This window comes from Loxodonta africana, chromosome 23 (assembly GCF_030014295.1).
Source record: "Loxodonta africana isolate mLoxAfr1 chromosome 23, mLoxAfr1.hap2, whole genome shotgun sequence".
NCBI classification, from domain to species: Eukaryota; Metazoa; Chordata; class Mammalia; order Proboscidea; family Elephantidae; genus Loxodonta; species Loxodonta africana.
In genome coordinates, this window is record NC_087364.1 from 14,839,467 (window position 1) to 14,855,398 (window position 15,932).

At 38.6% G+C, this 15,932-nt stretch overlaps 1 protein-coding gene across 10 annotated transcripts in view; it reads right to left on the reverse strand.

Annotated features, from left to right (window-relative positions):
- PCCA (propionyl-CoA carboxylase subunit alpha) overlaps nucleotides 1–15,932 on the reverse strand; it is a 535,620-nt gene that overhangs the window by 270,909 nt on the left and 248,779 nt on the right. For all 10 annotated transcript variants that reach the window (XM_064275261.1, XM_064275259.1, XM_064275262.1 and 7 more), the window contains 2 exons: nucleotides 15,521–15,623; nucleotides 11,628–11,722 (listed from right to left, as the gene is read on the reverse strand). In XM_064275261.1, the coding sequence (XP_064131331.1) occupies nucleotides 11,628–11,722; nucleotides 15,521–15,623 (198 nt within the window). The remainder of the gene's footprint in view (nucleotides 1–11,627; nucleotides 11,723–15,520; nucleotides 15,624–15,932) is intronic.

The window sequence follows — 15,932 nt, forward strand, 5'->3', positions numbered from 1 at the left end:
TGCATTTGGTTGGTTTTTATATCTTTAAGATCTTTTATTCCGAAATGCCTCCTCCTGGCGGCGCTCCTTGGAAACTCTATGGAGCACTTCTACTCTGTCCTATAGGGTGGCTATGAGTCAGAATCAGCTCGAAGGCACTGGGTTTTGGTTTTGCTCCCGTCCTTTTTTTTTTTTTCTGGCCAAGAACTGGTCATTTTCCTGCCTTGTTCCTCACATTCAGGGTTTGGCAGCACGCATCCCCATGGTGTCTTTTAACATTCATATTACATTTCCATTTCTTATAAACCATCAGTTAGATATAGAGCCTTGAACAGATTCATATTGGAAATATATATATGTCATATATGGGGGGGGCAAGACTACTTTATAGGTAGTGACACCCTGAATCTGGATTTCTAGCCTACTGGACTGTGAAAGAATAAAAACTACTATTTCTTCAAGGCAACCACTTGTGGTAGTTTTGTTATAGCGCAACTAGGTGGCTAAGACAGATGCTATGAATTTTTTTATCTGTTATGAAGTTCTGCATTAACCTTCCACCTAATGGACGTAAGAGTAGATGACGTTTCAGTAATAACTGGCTGACAAAACCAGTGCAACCAAAACAAGAAAGTCCAACTAAAGATTAATATCATAATACTTGGAGAATCTCAATTACAGGTGAATAAAACTCTGTTTTTTCCCCTCCTCTGGTCTTGACCTTTCCCTTATCATAAACCCTGCTAGTGAGAGTTAGAGCTATAAGTAACTGCATCATTGCACTCTAAGCAGAGTGGTCCATTCGCACTTGAGGAACTTTGTATCAAGATAGGAAACTACATTTTCCATATATTCTAATATTTCACAGTGGAAAGATACATATTAGCTCACTATTGGTGATTGATTCTAGTTTTTTCACTTTGTTTCCTACTGCTTTAAATTTTCCCTTTTTTCTCTCTAAATTAATAGGTGAGATGTTCACAAAGCAACTAGAATTTCCAAGAATGAGAGAGCGAACACCAAAATCAAGATTCAGGGTTCCCATTGTGAAAGATTTTTACCCCAGGCAAGACTTGAGTAGGTTTTGAATAAAAACAGAAATGTAGTATAATTGAAGGTGATAAGGCAGGACAGAAAACATAAATTTGCAAAAGAAGTGCGTCAGGCATGGTTACTGTTCTAAGGGCTCCCATTCTCTTCTTCTTTCATACTACTAGAGTTTTAGCTGAGCACATGGCCTCCTAAAGAAAACATTTCCTAGCCTCCCTAGTAAAGTGCCTAAACTTCAGATCAAACGTCAAGTGATCAAACGTCAAGTAATCAAAACTGGCAGGTTCCAAGACTACCCCTAAAGAGACAAGCAGAGCATTCCCTTTGCATTTTTTTAAGTCATTCCTTCTTGAATCCTGCTCTTGGGCCATAAGATAAAGGCTCATACCCAGAAATGGTAGCTATCTTGAAGGGGTCTGGGACTCTTGAGTACTTTGTAGAACTAAGCCACCATAAACAGTTCTATAATACACACTTTCAGAATTTTAAATGAAATGAAATAAGGCCCGTTACTTTAGATTTTTGTGTTATTCAAGATGAAACTTCGTCTTAATCAATGGACGATGTTAGGTTTGTTTAAATCAAACAAGAGGAGGGTGGAGGTGACCTAAATTGTGGGTTTAAAAATACAGAGTTCTAGAAATAGACAGTGCTCGGTTACTGTTACCGAACATTTTGATCAGGGAACCAATAGTTGGATCTTGATCAAAAGGAGGAAAAACGTGGAACAGAACTCCAGATTCTCATTGGAAACCACACTTATTGGGTACATGGAGACTGAAGGAGCCCCCAGATCTATTTCCTGGAAACAGTTCTTAAGCCTTGAAATGAAGCTATCCCATGAAATCACCTTTAAACTAAACAGTTTAGCTCAGTAAAAAGATTGTTGGCCATGAGCATTGCACACTTTCAAAGAATTATCTATATGAGAGTAAATGGACAATAAGAATTCTAAAATAGAGAGGAGAACTTTAAGGGGCAGGCAGTCTAAATTAACAGTGGTGAAACAATATGGGCAGAGACAGTGAGAATGGCGACACAACGTAAAGTATGTAACCATTGTCAATGACCTGCATCTCTAAAAAAAGGCTTAACGGGGTGTATGTCTTGTGTGTATTTTCACAAAAATAAAAAAAGAAATAGAATTCATAATTAATTTTTCTGTTTTAATCACCATATTTTTAAACCAAACAGAAATTTCATTTTGTTTCAAATGTCAACCCAAGTAGAAGAGATGAGCAAAAACCTTCAGATAAAAATGAACCAGAAAACAAGAACAAAATCTTAAAAAAAAAAAAACTGGTATTAGTAAGATACACTATAGAAAACCAGCAGAAACTATTTCCAACTAGAAACATGGCATACAAGTTGTAAGATCACATAGTAAAGGAAGCTTTATTTGAGGACTAATCAAGGAAAAGCATTTACAAGATTATCGAAAAAACAAGTGAATAAGAAAAGGAGGTCTGAGGTTTGTGTCACTTCAAAATTTTGTGTGGTCACCACATCTTCTACCTACTTCCAGCAACACTGAAGACAAATATGAGTTAGCTCACATGTTATTCAGTTTTCAAAATCAGGTACAAAGATCGTGTTCAGTAATCTAGCAGAGTTCAGAAAGGACATTTCATTTCACTACCATGACACAATCTTAAAGGATACTTAATTTGTCATTGTAAAGTTCAATTTTCTATTTTCAAGAAAAATTATCATTATATTGCAGAATTTAAGTTAAATATTCTAAAAATTTTTTAAACTGTTCTCCCTTAATGCAAAGGTAATTTTCTTGAATTTTTAATGTGAAACAATAATAGCTGCACTACTGTTCAGGGGGAGACGTTACTGAAATATCATCAATTATCAGGCTAGGAGAAACAGGGCTCTATTTTCACTTAAAGTTCTCAAAGGGCTACTTGTTTACTAAGGTAGGATCATACATCTTTTTTTTTTTTCTTCTAAGGTTGAATTAAAAACATTGTAATCGTATCCAATAAAAGGATAGAAATCTACAAAATAAATATAATCTAACCCACCACCAAAAACCCAGTGCCGTCTAAAGCAACATAAAAAAAAAGAGAGAGAATTAAAAATGAAATACAGAAGATAAGAAAGAATAGTGTTCAAAAACTTTGAGAAAAGATTCCACAGCACAGGTAAGTGAACAGACGTGTTCACTAAGTCTAGGATATTACCAGGACCAAAAAAAAGTCAAGTATACTTAACAGCAGGAGGCATTAACCTCAGAGGGGGGAAAAAAAATTAAGATTCTTCCCTTGATAATCTGGTGTTAAGAAAGACAGCTCCACTCATCTGCTGATTTGTCGTACTGTGGTAGCTTGTATGTGGCTATGATGCTGGAAGCTATACCACTGGTATTTCAAATACCAGCAGGGTCACCCATAATAGACAAGTTTTAATGGAGTTTCCAGAGTAAGACTAAATAGAAGAATCTTGCCATCTACTTCTAAAAAAATTGGCCAGTGGAAACCTTATGAATAGTGGTGGAACACTGTCTGATACAGCACCAGAAGATGAGCCCCTCAGATGAAAGGTCCTCAGAATACAACTGGGAAGAGCTGCCTCCTCAAAGGAGAGTTCACTGTAATGACGTGGTTGGAATAAAGCTTTCGGGACATTCATTTGCTGATCTGGCATGACTCAAAAGGAGAAAACACAGCTGTAAACATCTATTAATAATCAGAACGTGGTATGTACAAAGTACGAATCTAGGAAAACTGAAAGTTGTCAAAAACTAAATGGAACGCCTGAAGGCAGGTACCCCTGGCATTAGTGTGCTGAAATGGTCTGGTGTTGGCCATTTTGAATCATACATCCACATGGTCTACTATGACAGGAATGACAAATTGAAGAGGAATGGCATCTCATTCATCATCAAAAAGGACATTTCAGGATCTATCCTGAAGTACAACGCTGTCAGTGACAGGATAATATCCACAAGCCTACAAGGAAGACAAGTTAATACGGCTATTATTCAAACTTACACACCAACCACTATGGCCAAAGATGAAGAAATCGAAGATTTTTACCAACTTATGCAGTCGGAAGTTGATCAAATAGCAACCAAGGTGCACTGATAATTACTGCTGTTTGGAATGCAAAAGTTGGAAACAAAGAAGAAGGATCAATAGTTGGAAAACATGGCCTTGGTGACAGAAACAACGCTGGAGATCGCATGATAAAATTCTGCAAGACCAATGACCTATTCATTGGAAATACCTTTTTTCAACAACATAAACAGCAACTATACATGGGGTCCTTGCCAGAAGAAATACAAAGGAATCAAATTGACTACATCTGTGGAAAGAGATGATGGAGAAGCTTGATATCAACAGTCAGAACAAGGACAGGGCCGACGGCAAAATAGACCATTAACTGCTTATATGCATGTTCAAGTTGAAGCTGAAGAAAAATTTAAAAATCCATGGAAGCCAAAATACAATGTCCAGTATATTCCACCTGAATTTAAAGACCATCTCAAGAATAAATTTGACGCACTGAACACTAATGACCAAAGACCGGATGAGTTGCAGGATGACATCAAAGGGCATCATACATGAAGAAAGAGGTCATTAAAAAGTCAGGAAAGAAAGAAAAGACCAAAATGGACGTCAGAAGAGACTCTGAAACTTGCTCTTGAACACAGAGTACCTAAAGTGAATGGAAGATATGATAAAGTAAAAGACCTAAACAGAAGATTTCAAAGAGTGGCTTGAGAAGACAAAGTATTACAATGAATTGTGCAAAGACCGGGATTTAGAAAACCAGAAGGGAAGAAATCAACCAACAGCTCTCAAGCTGAACAAAATGAAGAAAAAATTGAAGCTCTGAGTTGCAATACTGAAGGACTCTGGGCAAAATATTGAATGATGCAGAGAGCATCAAAAGAAGGTGGAAGGAATACACAGAGTCACTGTACTAAAAAGAACTGGTAGATGTTCAACCATTTCAGGAGGTAGGATATGGTCAAGAACAGATGGTATTAAAGGAAGAAGTCCAAACTGCATTGAAGGCACTGGGTAAAAACAAAGCTCCTGGAGTTGACAAAATGCCAACTGAGATATTTTGACAAAGGGATGCAACACTGGAGGTGTTCACTTGTATATGCCAAGAAATTTGGAAGACAGCTACCTGGCCAACCAACTGGAAGAGATCCATATATGTGCCCATTCTAAAGAAATGTGATCCAACAAAATCTGGAAAGTATCAAACAATATCACACATACAAGTAAAATGATGCTGAAGATAATGCAGAAACTGTTGCAGCAATCTCAAGTTAGATTCAGAAACGGAAGCGGAACTAGGGACATCATTGCTGATGTCACATGGATCTTGGCTGAAAGCACAGAATACCTGAAAGATGTTTAAAAAAAAAAAACCATTGCCATTTAGTCAATCCCAACTCTTAGTGACAACTTTATAGTTTCCAAGGAGCAGCTGGTGGATTTGAACTGCCGACCTTTTGGTTAGCAGCCTGAGCTCTTAACCACTGTGCCACCAAGGCCCCGAATTGGCTGTGCAAAGGCATTTGACTGTGTGGATCATAACAAATTATGGATAACATAACGAAGAATGAGAATTTCAGAACACCTAATTGTGCTCATGTGTAATCTGTACAAAGATCAAGAGAAGTATTTCAAATAGAACGATGGGATACTGTGTGGTTTAAAGTCAGACAAAGTACATGTCATGGCTGTATCCTTTCACCATACTTATTCAATCTCTATGCTGATCAAGTAATCCGAGAAGCGGGACTGTATGAAGAAGAGTGTGGCATCAGGTATGGAGAAAGACTCATTAACAACCCGCGAAATGCAGATGACACAAGCCTGCTTGCTGAAAGTGAAAAAGACCTAAAGCATTTGCTGATAAAGATCAAAGACTACAGCCTTCAATATGGATTACATCTCAACAGAAAGAAAACAAAAATTCTCACAACTGGACCAATAAGCAACATTATGAAAAACAGAGAAAAGGCTGAAGCTGTAAAGGATTTCATTTTACTTGGATCCACAATCAGTGCCCATGGAAGCAGCAGTATTTGGGCAAATGTGCTGCAAAAGACCTCTGTAAAATGCTAAAAAGTGAAAGTGTTACTTTGAACACTAAGGTGAGCCTGCCCCAAGCCACGATTCACGTGCATGTGAAAGCTGGAGAGTGAATAAGGAAGACCAGAGAAGTAGTACTGTCTTTAAATCAGTGCTGGCAAAGAATACTGAACATATTTTTGTCTTGGAAGAAATACAGCCAGAATGCTTCTTAGAAAGGAGGAGAGTGAGACTTAGTTTTACATACTTTGGACTTGTTATCGGGAGGAACTTAGTCCCTGGACAGGGACATCAAGCTTGGTAAAGTAGAGGGTCAGGAAAAAAGAGAAAGACCCTCAATGAGATGGTTTGGCACAATGGCTCCAGCATAGCAGTGATTGTGAGGATGGTACAACACCGGGCACTATTTCGGTGTGTTGTAGAGTCACAACAACAACAAGAAAGATAGGCATTGGTGTCTGATTTAGGAGATAATATTGGAGCCATTATTCCCTCTCCTTGAGCATAGACAATGTGACCCAGCTGGAGCTGGACTCACAAGGATTCACAAGGACACATCGACTGGGCCCTGAGGTATAAAGACAATAGCTAAGACAATCCTGGAAAACATCTAGTGAAACTTTCACATAAGCAGAACACAAAAGGCTTCCCACTCTTATCTCTTCTATTAGCATTTAGTGAATAGAAGATTTGTTGGACCAATGGAGACCCTCCTTGACTGTCATTTCTGAAACCTGTACCAATGAGTGTTAAGAAAGATAATTCAAAACGTAGAATCAGGAAGATTTAGCAGTTTTCAGGCAATCTGTGAAAAGGTGAAGCTTTCAATGATTTTGCCTGTTCGGTAATATTAATATATACTGATGACTCTGTAACATTCCTTGGACAGTCAAGGCTCTAGCAGCAAGCTTGTCTGTTTTCCCATTCTTGCCTATTCTGTAATATTCCCTGGACTCGGACTTGGACCATGACAGCATGCTTGTCTGTTTTCCCATTCTTGCCTATTGTGTAATATTTCCTTGGACCCGGACAGATATGGCTCTTGTAGAATGCTTGTCCGTTTTCCTATTGAACATATGCTGAATAAAACCTTTCCTCCTGCTTTACTGGAAACCCTGGTGCTGTAGTGCTACGGCCACTAACCAAAGGGTCGGCAGTTCGAATCCGCCAGGCACTCCTTGGAAACCCTATGGGGCAGTTCTAATCTGGCCTATAGAGTCGCTATGAGTCGAAATGGACTCAACGGCACTGGGTTTGGTTTTTTTCCTGGCTTTACTAAACTTCGTGGTGTTTTTTACCCTACAACATGTCCCTCTGTATCCTACCATTTATGGGTGTAAATAAACCAATAAAATACAAGAGTAGCAATATGTTGGTACTATCAAAGTCAAAAGTTCTGGTTATCAACTGTTACTTAACAAATCATCTGAGAACTTAAAGTGGATTAAAAGAACGACAATCATTTTATCACTCTGTCGCACGGTTCTCGGGGTGCTGGATTTAACACAGCGCTTCCAGCTCAGGGTCGCTAATGCAGTTGCAGCCAGGTAACGCCCTGAGCTGGAACAGTAGGAGACGCAAGGAGCTGGGGCTGGTGCGCCGTCTCTGGCTTTACGCAGTGTCAGGGCCCCTCCAGGGAGTTCATCCACCTGGGGTAGTCTGAGCCTCCTTACATTACAGGGGCAGGTTCCAAGAGTAAGTACCCCTACAAACAGGAAATGGAAGCTGCCTTTTCTTTTCCTGAATCTGCCACAGTGTCATTTTTGCCGTATTCTATGCGTCAAGCAGTTGCAAAATCCAGATTCAAAGTGAGAGAACATGCACCCAACATCTCGAAGAAACGGATGTCACACAATTTAGAGCTGTAGAACCTCTACAATATACTCTCTGGACAGCAATTATTTACGCTTCTCACGTGCAAAAAAATAATCACTCAGAAAGTTCTATCATAGCATCAAGTTCAGACTCAGGGACCAAGATGCTGATATTTAAATGATGTCCAGGTATGGATATGGCTCCAAGGGTGCAATTCCTCCTGCATATCAACTCCTATATAATTTCTCTTATTCTCTTATTTCAAAGAACTTGTGAACTAAAAAGACAAGTTAACTGCTCCCCACACACCCAACATACAATGGGAAAGGCCGAGTACAACCACGATAGCAACTCCTGTTCAATAAGAGGGAAAACAGAAGGACAAGAAATTCTGAAATCCAGCTGGGTTGCCTGTAGCCAGTTCCTTCTAGAAACAATTCTTTATTGGTTTTAGCTCTGCCCTTTGGACTCTTAGTTTTAATCTCTGATTTATCTTTTCTTTTCCATAAAATGTTGCCTGTCTTTGCAGCTACATAGTTTTATCAGCCTGCTGTTGACGTTTGGGGATCCAAAGACCTCTTTTCACTTCGAAGTGTCTCTGTCCCTTTTCGTCAAAGCTGGAAATGCTTTCATCAGTGTAAGTCTCCAAAAAACTCTTTTACGTTTTCATGACTCCTATATGGGTTCACTCCATTAGAGAAAAGCCATAACCACTAATCTCTTTAAGGTAAGTCATTCTCTATCTTGGGTCCCTTGTGAAGCTACTATGAGACACCCCACTCAAAATTCTTAGGAGCTCTACTGGGTAAAGGAAAGCATCTGTAAGAGACACACCCTTAGTATTCATAGATGGATTTCCTCTATCTGCAAGTTCCCATAAGGCACTGTCCTAGGACTTTCTGAAATTTTAAAGGATCTCTAAGAGTCAGGAACAACTTGCTGGCAACTATTTTGAGACTGCCCTGACATCTGTAAAAGCCAGAAATGAGAAACAATTTTATTTTCAAACTAAACCTTGGTTTCTTACAACCAGTAACCAGTTGCCATCAAGCCGATTCTGATGCATAGCGACCCTCACACATGCAGGGAACTGCACTTCCAAAGGGTTTTCTTCCAGGACACCTCTAGGTGGGTTCCAACTTTTTGGTTAGTAGTTGAACACTTAACCAATTGTGCCACCCAAGGACTCCTTTGGGTCTTTTTATTGCCTTTAGATTTTGTTTAAAAAGTGATCTTCGCTCATCCCTCTCCTCTTGCATTTTACCATAGGCAGCCCTAAGAAGCCAAGGAGCAATTTCAACACAGAGTCTGGAAATTTCCTTAGTTAGATCAAGTTAGGTAGCTCCATCTTCTATTTTCCGTGTTACTACAGTTGACAATGTTGTCAAAATTTCCACCACTAAACAGCAAGGCTTCTCTTTATAGAATTTTTCAATAGCATCTTCTTTTCGCTTTAAGCCCTCAACAATGGCCTCCTCAACACTTCTTCTAATAAATTTCTTCTAGGTCCTTTAGGCTTATACTAACACTCTTCTTGATTTTCCAGTTCTAAGGCCACATTTTTGGGGGATTTTGTAACATAGCACCACACTCCCGGTACCAAAATCTTTTCTACTTATCTACTGTTGTTTAAAAAAGATCTATATATGTGTTTAATAAATAATTCCAAAACTAAACAACAACCGTCAATTTATTGTTTCTCACAATAGGCGGTTCTCCCTCAGGTTTCTCATGCAGCTATAAGGATGGGCTTGAACAGTGGGGCACTGGAGCAGATGAGGGGTGAGCAGGTATTTATCCCTTCCCAGGTAGTCTCAGGGAATTTCCATGTGGTCTCTCCATGTGAGCTACACTGGGCTTCCTCACAGCATGACGGCTGGCTTTTAAGTGTAAGCATCCCGAGAGACAGGAAGTAGAAGCTGGCAATTTCGTGATACCTAGGCCCAGAAACTGACACATCATCACGGCTCCATATTCTATTGGCCAAGCATTCAGAAAGCACAGAATCAAGGGGAGCCACGTAGATGCTTTCAACTGCATCTATGAGAGAAGTGTCCAAGGAATTGGGGCCATGTTTAAAACCACTACACCATACCATAATTTTAAAAATTAATTAAAGTAAGATTTGATTTTTATCACTATCCTATGACTAAAAATTCACTCCTACTTTTTTCAGAAACTATACACCTAGCATATCAAGGCATGCTGGCTATGCTGATTAATTACTTACATTTCTTAGTGCCTGGTTATTAAATATAACTATTCATGCTCAGCTGGGGATTTCAAAGAACAAAGGGACTACCAGAATATATACAAAAACAACCTGGCATCAAATTAAAAATGGGGCTCCATGAAATTACTACACCAAAGACATGAACAGTGGCCTAGAGAAACACCCAACATGGCTCTAATGAATCAAGAAATTTCCAAGAACCATGCTCCATGTTCCTTTTCATGGCATGATAAATTCAGGGTCAAGTTTATGAAATCTTCCCAGCAAGGAGGTTAAGAGTGACAGCTGCTAACCAAAACGTTGGCAGTTCAAATCCACTAGCCACTCCTTGGAAACCCTACAGGGCAGTTCTATTCTATCCTACAGGGTTGCTTTGAGTCAGAATCCACTCGTCGGCAAAGGGTTTGGTTTGGGTTTTCCCTAATGTTAAAGCCTGGAAGGCATGTATCCCAGGAATTCCCTATTCCTAGAAACACCAACCAAAAACTAAAACACCCGGAAACACCAGCAGGGTCTGTGCTACCTACAGGCCTGTAGAGGTCACAGTTAGATGTCTATCCTGCTTTCCAGTAAAACCTCAACTTATTTTTTCAAGTATCCTCTCACTTTCGTGCTATTTACTTCAAAAGAAAGCAGGCCCTGGCCAATGAGAGGTAAGTTATGACTGATCTAAGCCAGAATTTCTCTGAGAGAGTCCTATTAGAATTGGAGGGGGAGGGGTGTCACCTTTTTATTTTGCAAGACCTTTAGCTCGCTAGCCCCTGTTCACGAAATGCTCTAGTTAAAAAAAAAAAAAAATTTACCAAACCGGAACGACTAACCCAAGTCAGTCACAGTAGTTTTATTCTCATTTCTATGAACTAGTTTGGAATAGGCATGGAATACAATTGCAGCCAATGAGGTACAAGGGGAATCTGCTGGGAGGCTTCTGCAAAAGGCTCTCTTCACAGACAAAAACAGAAATGCATTGGAAGGAAATCTCTCTTCTTCCAACAAAATGTTGTTTGTTGGGATACAATGTTCTGGTCTGCTGACCATCTTGAGTTTGGCTAGAACACCAGATGGCAGGCAGTGCAGAAAGATGGATAAACCATGGGTTTTTTATGACACTGTTGAACAAATAAATTGACCAAACCTTTGAGCTGTGAGCATGACTCAAGAATTCTTACGTCATTTTAAAAAAAGTGTCATTTAAACATGTTAAGATAAGGTTTTCTATTATTAACAACCCAAAGTCCCCCAACTGATAAAATTTACGCCTTAGTCAATAAAGTCCTGAGAAAGATCCAAGGGGAAAATTCTTAATTAGAAAAATGTACATTCATAGACTCCACCATGAATAGTGTCACTGTGAGTCGGAACCAACTCGAAGGCACCTAACAACACCGCCACCATGAATATTAAAGCAATTTTAGCCAGTAAGTGAAAAACACATATAAGAAATATAAAGGCCATTATAAATGTTCACTGGGAGAGACTCTTACCTGGGTGCTTCCTCTACCACCTTTTGATTTCTTCTCTGAATTGAGCACTCTCTTTCATTAAGCCACAAGGCATTTCCATGTTTATCACCTAAAACCTGAAAGGGTAATACCATTTCAAAATACAGATGACCATACCCCACAGAGTATGTCCCCAGTTGCCACTTCTCCATGTAACACCTTTTAATTTTTAATAGTCAAACCCCACAGAGCATATGTACCTCTCAAAACATTTTTTGGGGGTCGATGTTAATAGAGGAAAACTTTATATTTAAAACCTCAAAACTCAAAAAAAAATTTTTTTTGTAAAAAGGGTTTCAATTAAAAATTCTCTTGTTATGTTTCAAAAATATTAGAATCAATTGTACAAATTTTGCAAAATACGTGTCATTAAGGGGACATACATTCTGTATGCCGATCAATGGTGCTTAGGAAAGGTACCACAATGTTGTCATAAAAAAAAAAATTGTTGTTAACCATATTAAATGTTGGAGCCCTGGTGGAAAGGTAGTTAAGAGCCTGGCTACTAACCAAAAGGTTGGCAGTTTGAATCTATCAGCTACTCCTTGGAAACTCTATGAGGCAGTTCTACACTGTCCTGTAGGGTCAATGCGTCTGAACTGACTCGACAGCAACAGTTTATATTAAATATTTGTTGACCAGGAAATGATGTAGTATGCATTTATATCCAAAATTATGTTGCTAATTATATACGAATGTTTTTACTGGCTTTAAGTTACAGGGAATCAGTAAAAGGTCAGAGGTTAATGTACAACAAATTAGGACTTTTCCAATTTGTATGTATGGAAAATGGACTAGAGTTGCCAGTAAAATACAGGGCACTCAGTTAAATTTGAATTTCATATAAACAACAAATTATTTTTTTAGTAAAATATTAGACATCTACAGAACCAACAGTTTATTTTTCTCTAAATTATGTTTATTCTTCCAGTTCATTTTTTATAGTTCTGCACATTTACTAGGCACTCAATAAAAATGATTCTGACAAATGAAGGGGCCAAGGAACCAGAAAAAGTGTAAATAAAAAGTACTTGTAAGAGAAGTTAAATTCTTAAATACATCATGTATTTTTTTTTTTTTAAGTTTTAATATAGCCCTTTACAAATATACACATATTTAATATGGAAAAATCTCCAACATACATTGCTTACTGAAAACAGCTTCATTGAAATAAACCATCTCACATGATACAAGACATGATACATCCCTGGATTCCACCATAAAACAACCAACAGCAGTTCTATAGCTGAAAACCTCTGGTTTAAGCCAAACAAAGCGGTACCATTCACATTGTCAGTGTACAATTTCAGCACGTCAAAAGGTACACAGTACATGACGGTGGAAAAAATAATCGGTGTTATCACGGATATACAACTCTATTCCCAAATGGGATTATATCTGTAGGTATAAAAGTTAGTATTACAACACATATTTTGGGGGGACACAATTCAACCTATAACAACACCCTTTATCAGGTACACCAATTACTTAACATAAATAATTAAAGGAAAATAAGTAAACTTAAAACCCTCTGAATATAGGTCAGATATGGAAAACTTGTATCTATATTCCCTCCTTAGAGCTACTGAAAGACACTTTCACCTAAATTTTAAAAAATACCACTAGACTACATGCCATGGCTAACTTTAAAAAATTAAAAAGCTGATAGATATATAAAATTATATAAAATAATTCAATAAACATTTATGAAGTACTAGTAATATGAAAGACACTGACCTGGTTGATAAGGACAGGAAAATGAATTAAGACTTACTCTCTGTACTCAAGGACATCATGATCTATTAGAAAAGTCAGATAGCTAAAGATAAAAAAACATAAATGATCTTCTGGTAGTGTGAACAAGTGATAAATGGGGAATATAAAGAAGGGGAACATTAATCCTGTCTCTACGATCTTAAATGAAAGGCAGCCCAAATATCTCCCCTACTTTACAGACCTAAATATCCAACTGCCTACTCAGAACCTACACTTAAATGTCTAATGGACATCTCCATTGTGATTTGTCCAACATCATAACCCTGATCTCCTCCCCAAAATATGTACCTCCCACAGTCTTTCTCATCTCAGTAAATGCTGACCACATTCTTCTGATCAAAAAAAAAAAACCAAATAAACCCGTTGCCATCAAGTGGATTCCAACTCTTAGTGACCCTATAGGAGAGTAGAACTGCCCCACAGAGCTTCCAAGGAATGCCTGGTGGATTTAACTGCCGACCTTTTGGTTAGCAGCCTGAGCTCTTAACCACTAAGCGACCAGGTTTTCCTTCTTTTGATTACTCAGGCCAAAATCCCTAAAGTCGTCTTTGATTTTTTTTTTTTACAAATTAAATCTAAGGTAGAAAATATTGTCTACTGTCATAAAATACCTAGAATCCAACCACATCTCACCACCTCTGCCACTATTACTCTGGTCAAGTTGCCATTATCTCTTAACAGAATTTCCACAATAACCTCCTAAGGAATCTCTCTGCTTGAGTTGCTGGATTTCAGAATTGGTAAGAGCTAGTGATGGCTCTAAGGATCTCTGGTGGTACAGTGGTTAAGTATTCGGCTGCTAACCAAAAGGTCAGCAGTTCGAACCCACCCACCAGCTCTGCAGGAGAAAAGACCTGGCGATCTGTTCCCATAAAGATTACAGCCTATGGGGCAGTTCTCTTCTGTCACAGTGGGTCGCTATGAGTCGAAAATCTACTCAACAGCACCCAGCAAGTGGTGATTATCTGTCTCCTTTTTTCTACATTGTTGAATAAAGGTATTTGTTGCAATGTCTCTGTTGTTTTCTCACAACTATATGTTGGGCGAGTGGGTGTCAGATTATGTCTAAATTTGGAGCTCTTTGCTCCAAAATAACTGTTCCTGAGGGACCCTACACAAGAAGTCTCATCCACATATAAACCAAGTTAGAAGTAGAAATCCTGGTCTTGGTATCAGGTTGGGTATATTTTATGTGTGTAAAGACATGACTATTGAGGACTAGAGAGTGGGCTGTGGTAACTAATATCCAAAGATGGCCTCCCATGCAACACAAATTCTGGTAATTATACCCTTGTATAATTCCATCTGGCAACGAACCGAGGCTGACCCAATAACTTGCAAAATGCAAGAGAAGTGATTCTGTGCCAGTTCTGAGCCTAAAATGCAAGACAGGTTCAAAATCACATTTTGTGGGAACTCTGACTGGCTACGTAAGACTACCATTCTAGAAATGCTACATGGAGAAGCCATGTAGAGGTGTCCCAAGTCTTTACAGAGAGAAGGAGAGGCCCAATTGCCTCAGTGTCTCATTCGAGTCCAGTCTTCAAGCCATCCCTCCAAGGCACCTAAAATGCAAGAGCCACCTTGCACATTCCAAATCAGTCAGGCCCCAGTCTGACTACTGTCCCAGTGGACACTATATGGAGCAAAAGAAACGCCCAGTTAGCCCACTCTGTTTTGCTATGGGCTTAAGTAGATTAAGAGTGTTTCACTCATCTCTATACAGCCAGCTCCTAGCAGAATGACTGTCACTTAAACATCTGGTGAGCTAAACTGAGTCCAGTCAATCAGAACGCTGGAAGGGTCTGAACACATTTCTAAACAGAATACATTTAGCCTAGTCAGACATCTTTGGACTGTTCCATTTTAGAGCTTAGCTTTTTTATCATTCCCCATCCAGACCAACATCCTAGCACTTTAACAAAAGCCATACCAGATGATAAAGGTAAGAAATCAATTTATAAACATTCCTTATGTCATACTTATTCAAATATACAATTCATAATCATTCTCAATGGAGGAAAGGATGTGCTGCCAATAGGAATACATGATATCACTTTAAAGGCATAATAACCATTAGAAAGCATTTGAAAATGTACCTGGATTTCTATATGACGAGGGTTATCGATAAATTTTTCTATTAGTAGTCTATCATCACCAAAACTAGAAGCAGCTTCCTGAGATGATAATCTAAAGCCATCCCTAAAACAAAAACAAACAAAAAAAGGAACAGTCAGACTAACAAAGCAAGTATACTCTTCAGCAAAATAGACCAATTAAATATTTATTTTGGCTTACTTCTGAACAAAGCAGACAAAAATCCACTCAACGTACACATAATTAAATTAATCTTGGTTCAACCGCAACTCCTCAACTGCTCTGTGGCCTTGTGTGAGTCATTTAACTTCCCTGAACCTAGGTTTTCCTTATAAAACAGGAATGACAAGTATGAGATATTTTTTAGTCAACCAAAGTATATAAAACTAGTTCTATTTCTTCAACCTTTACATT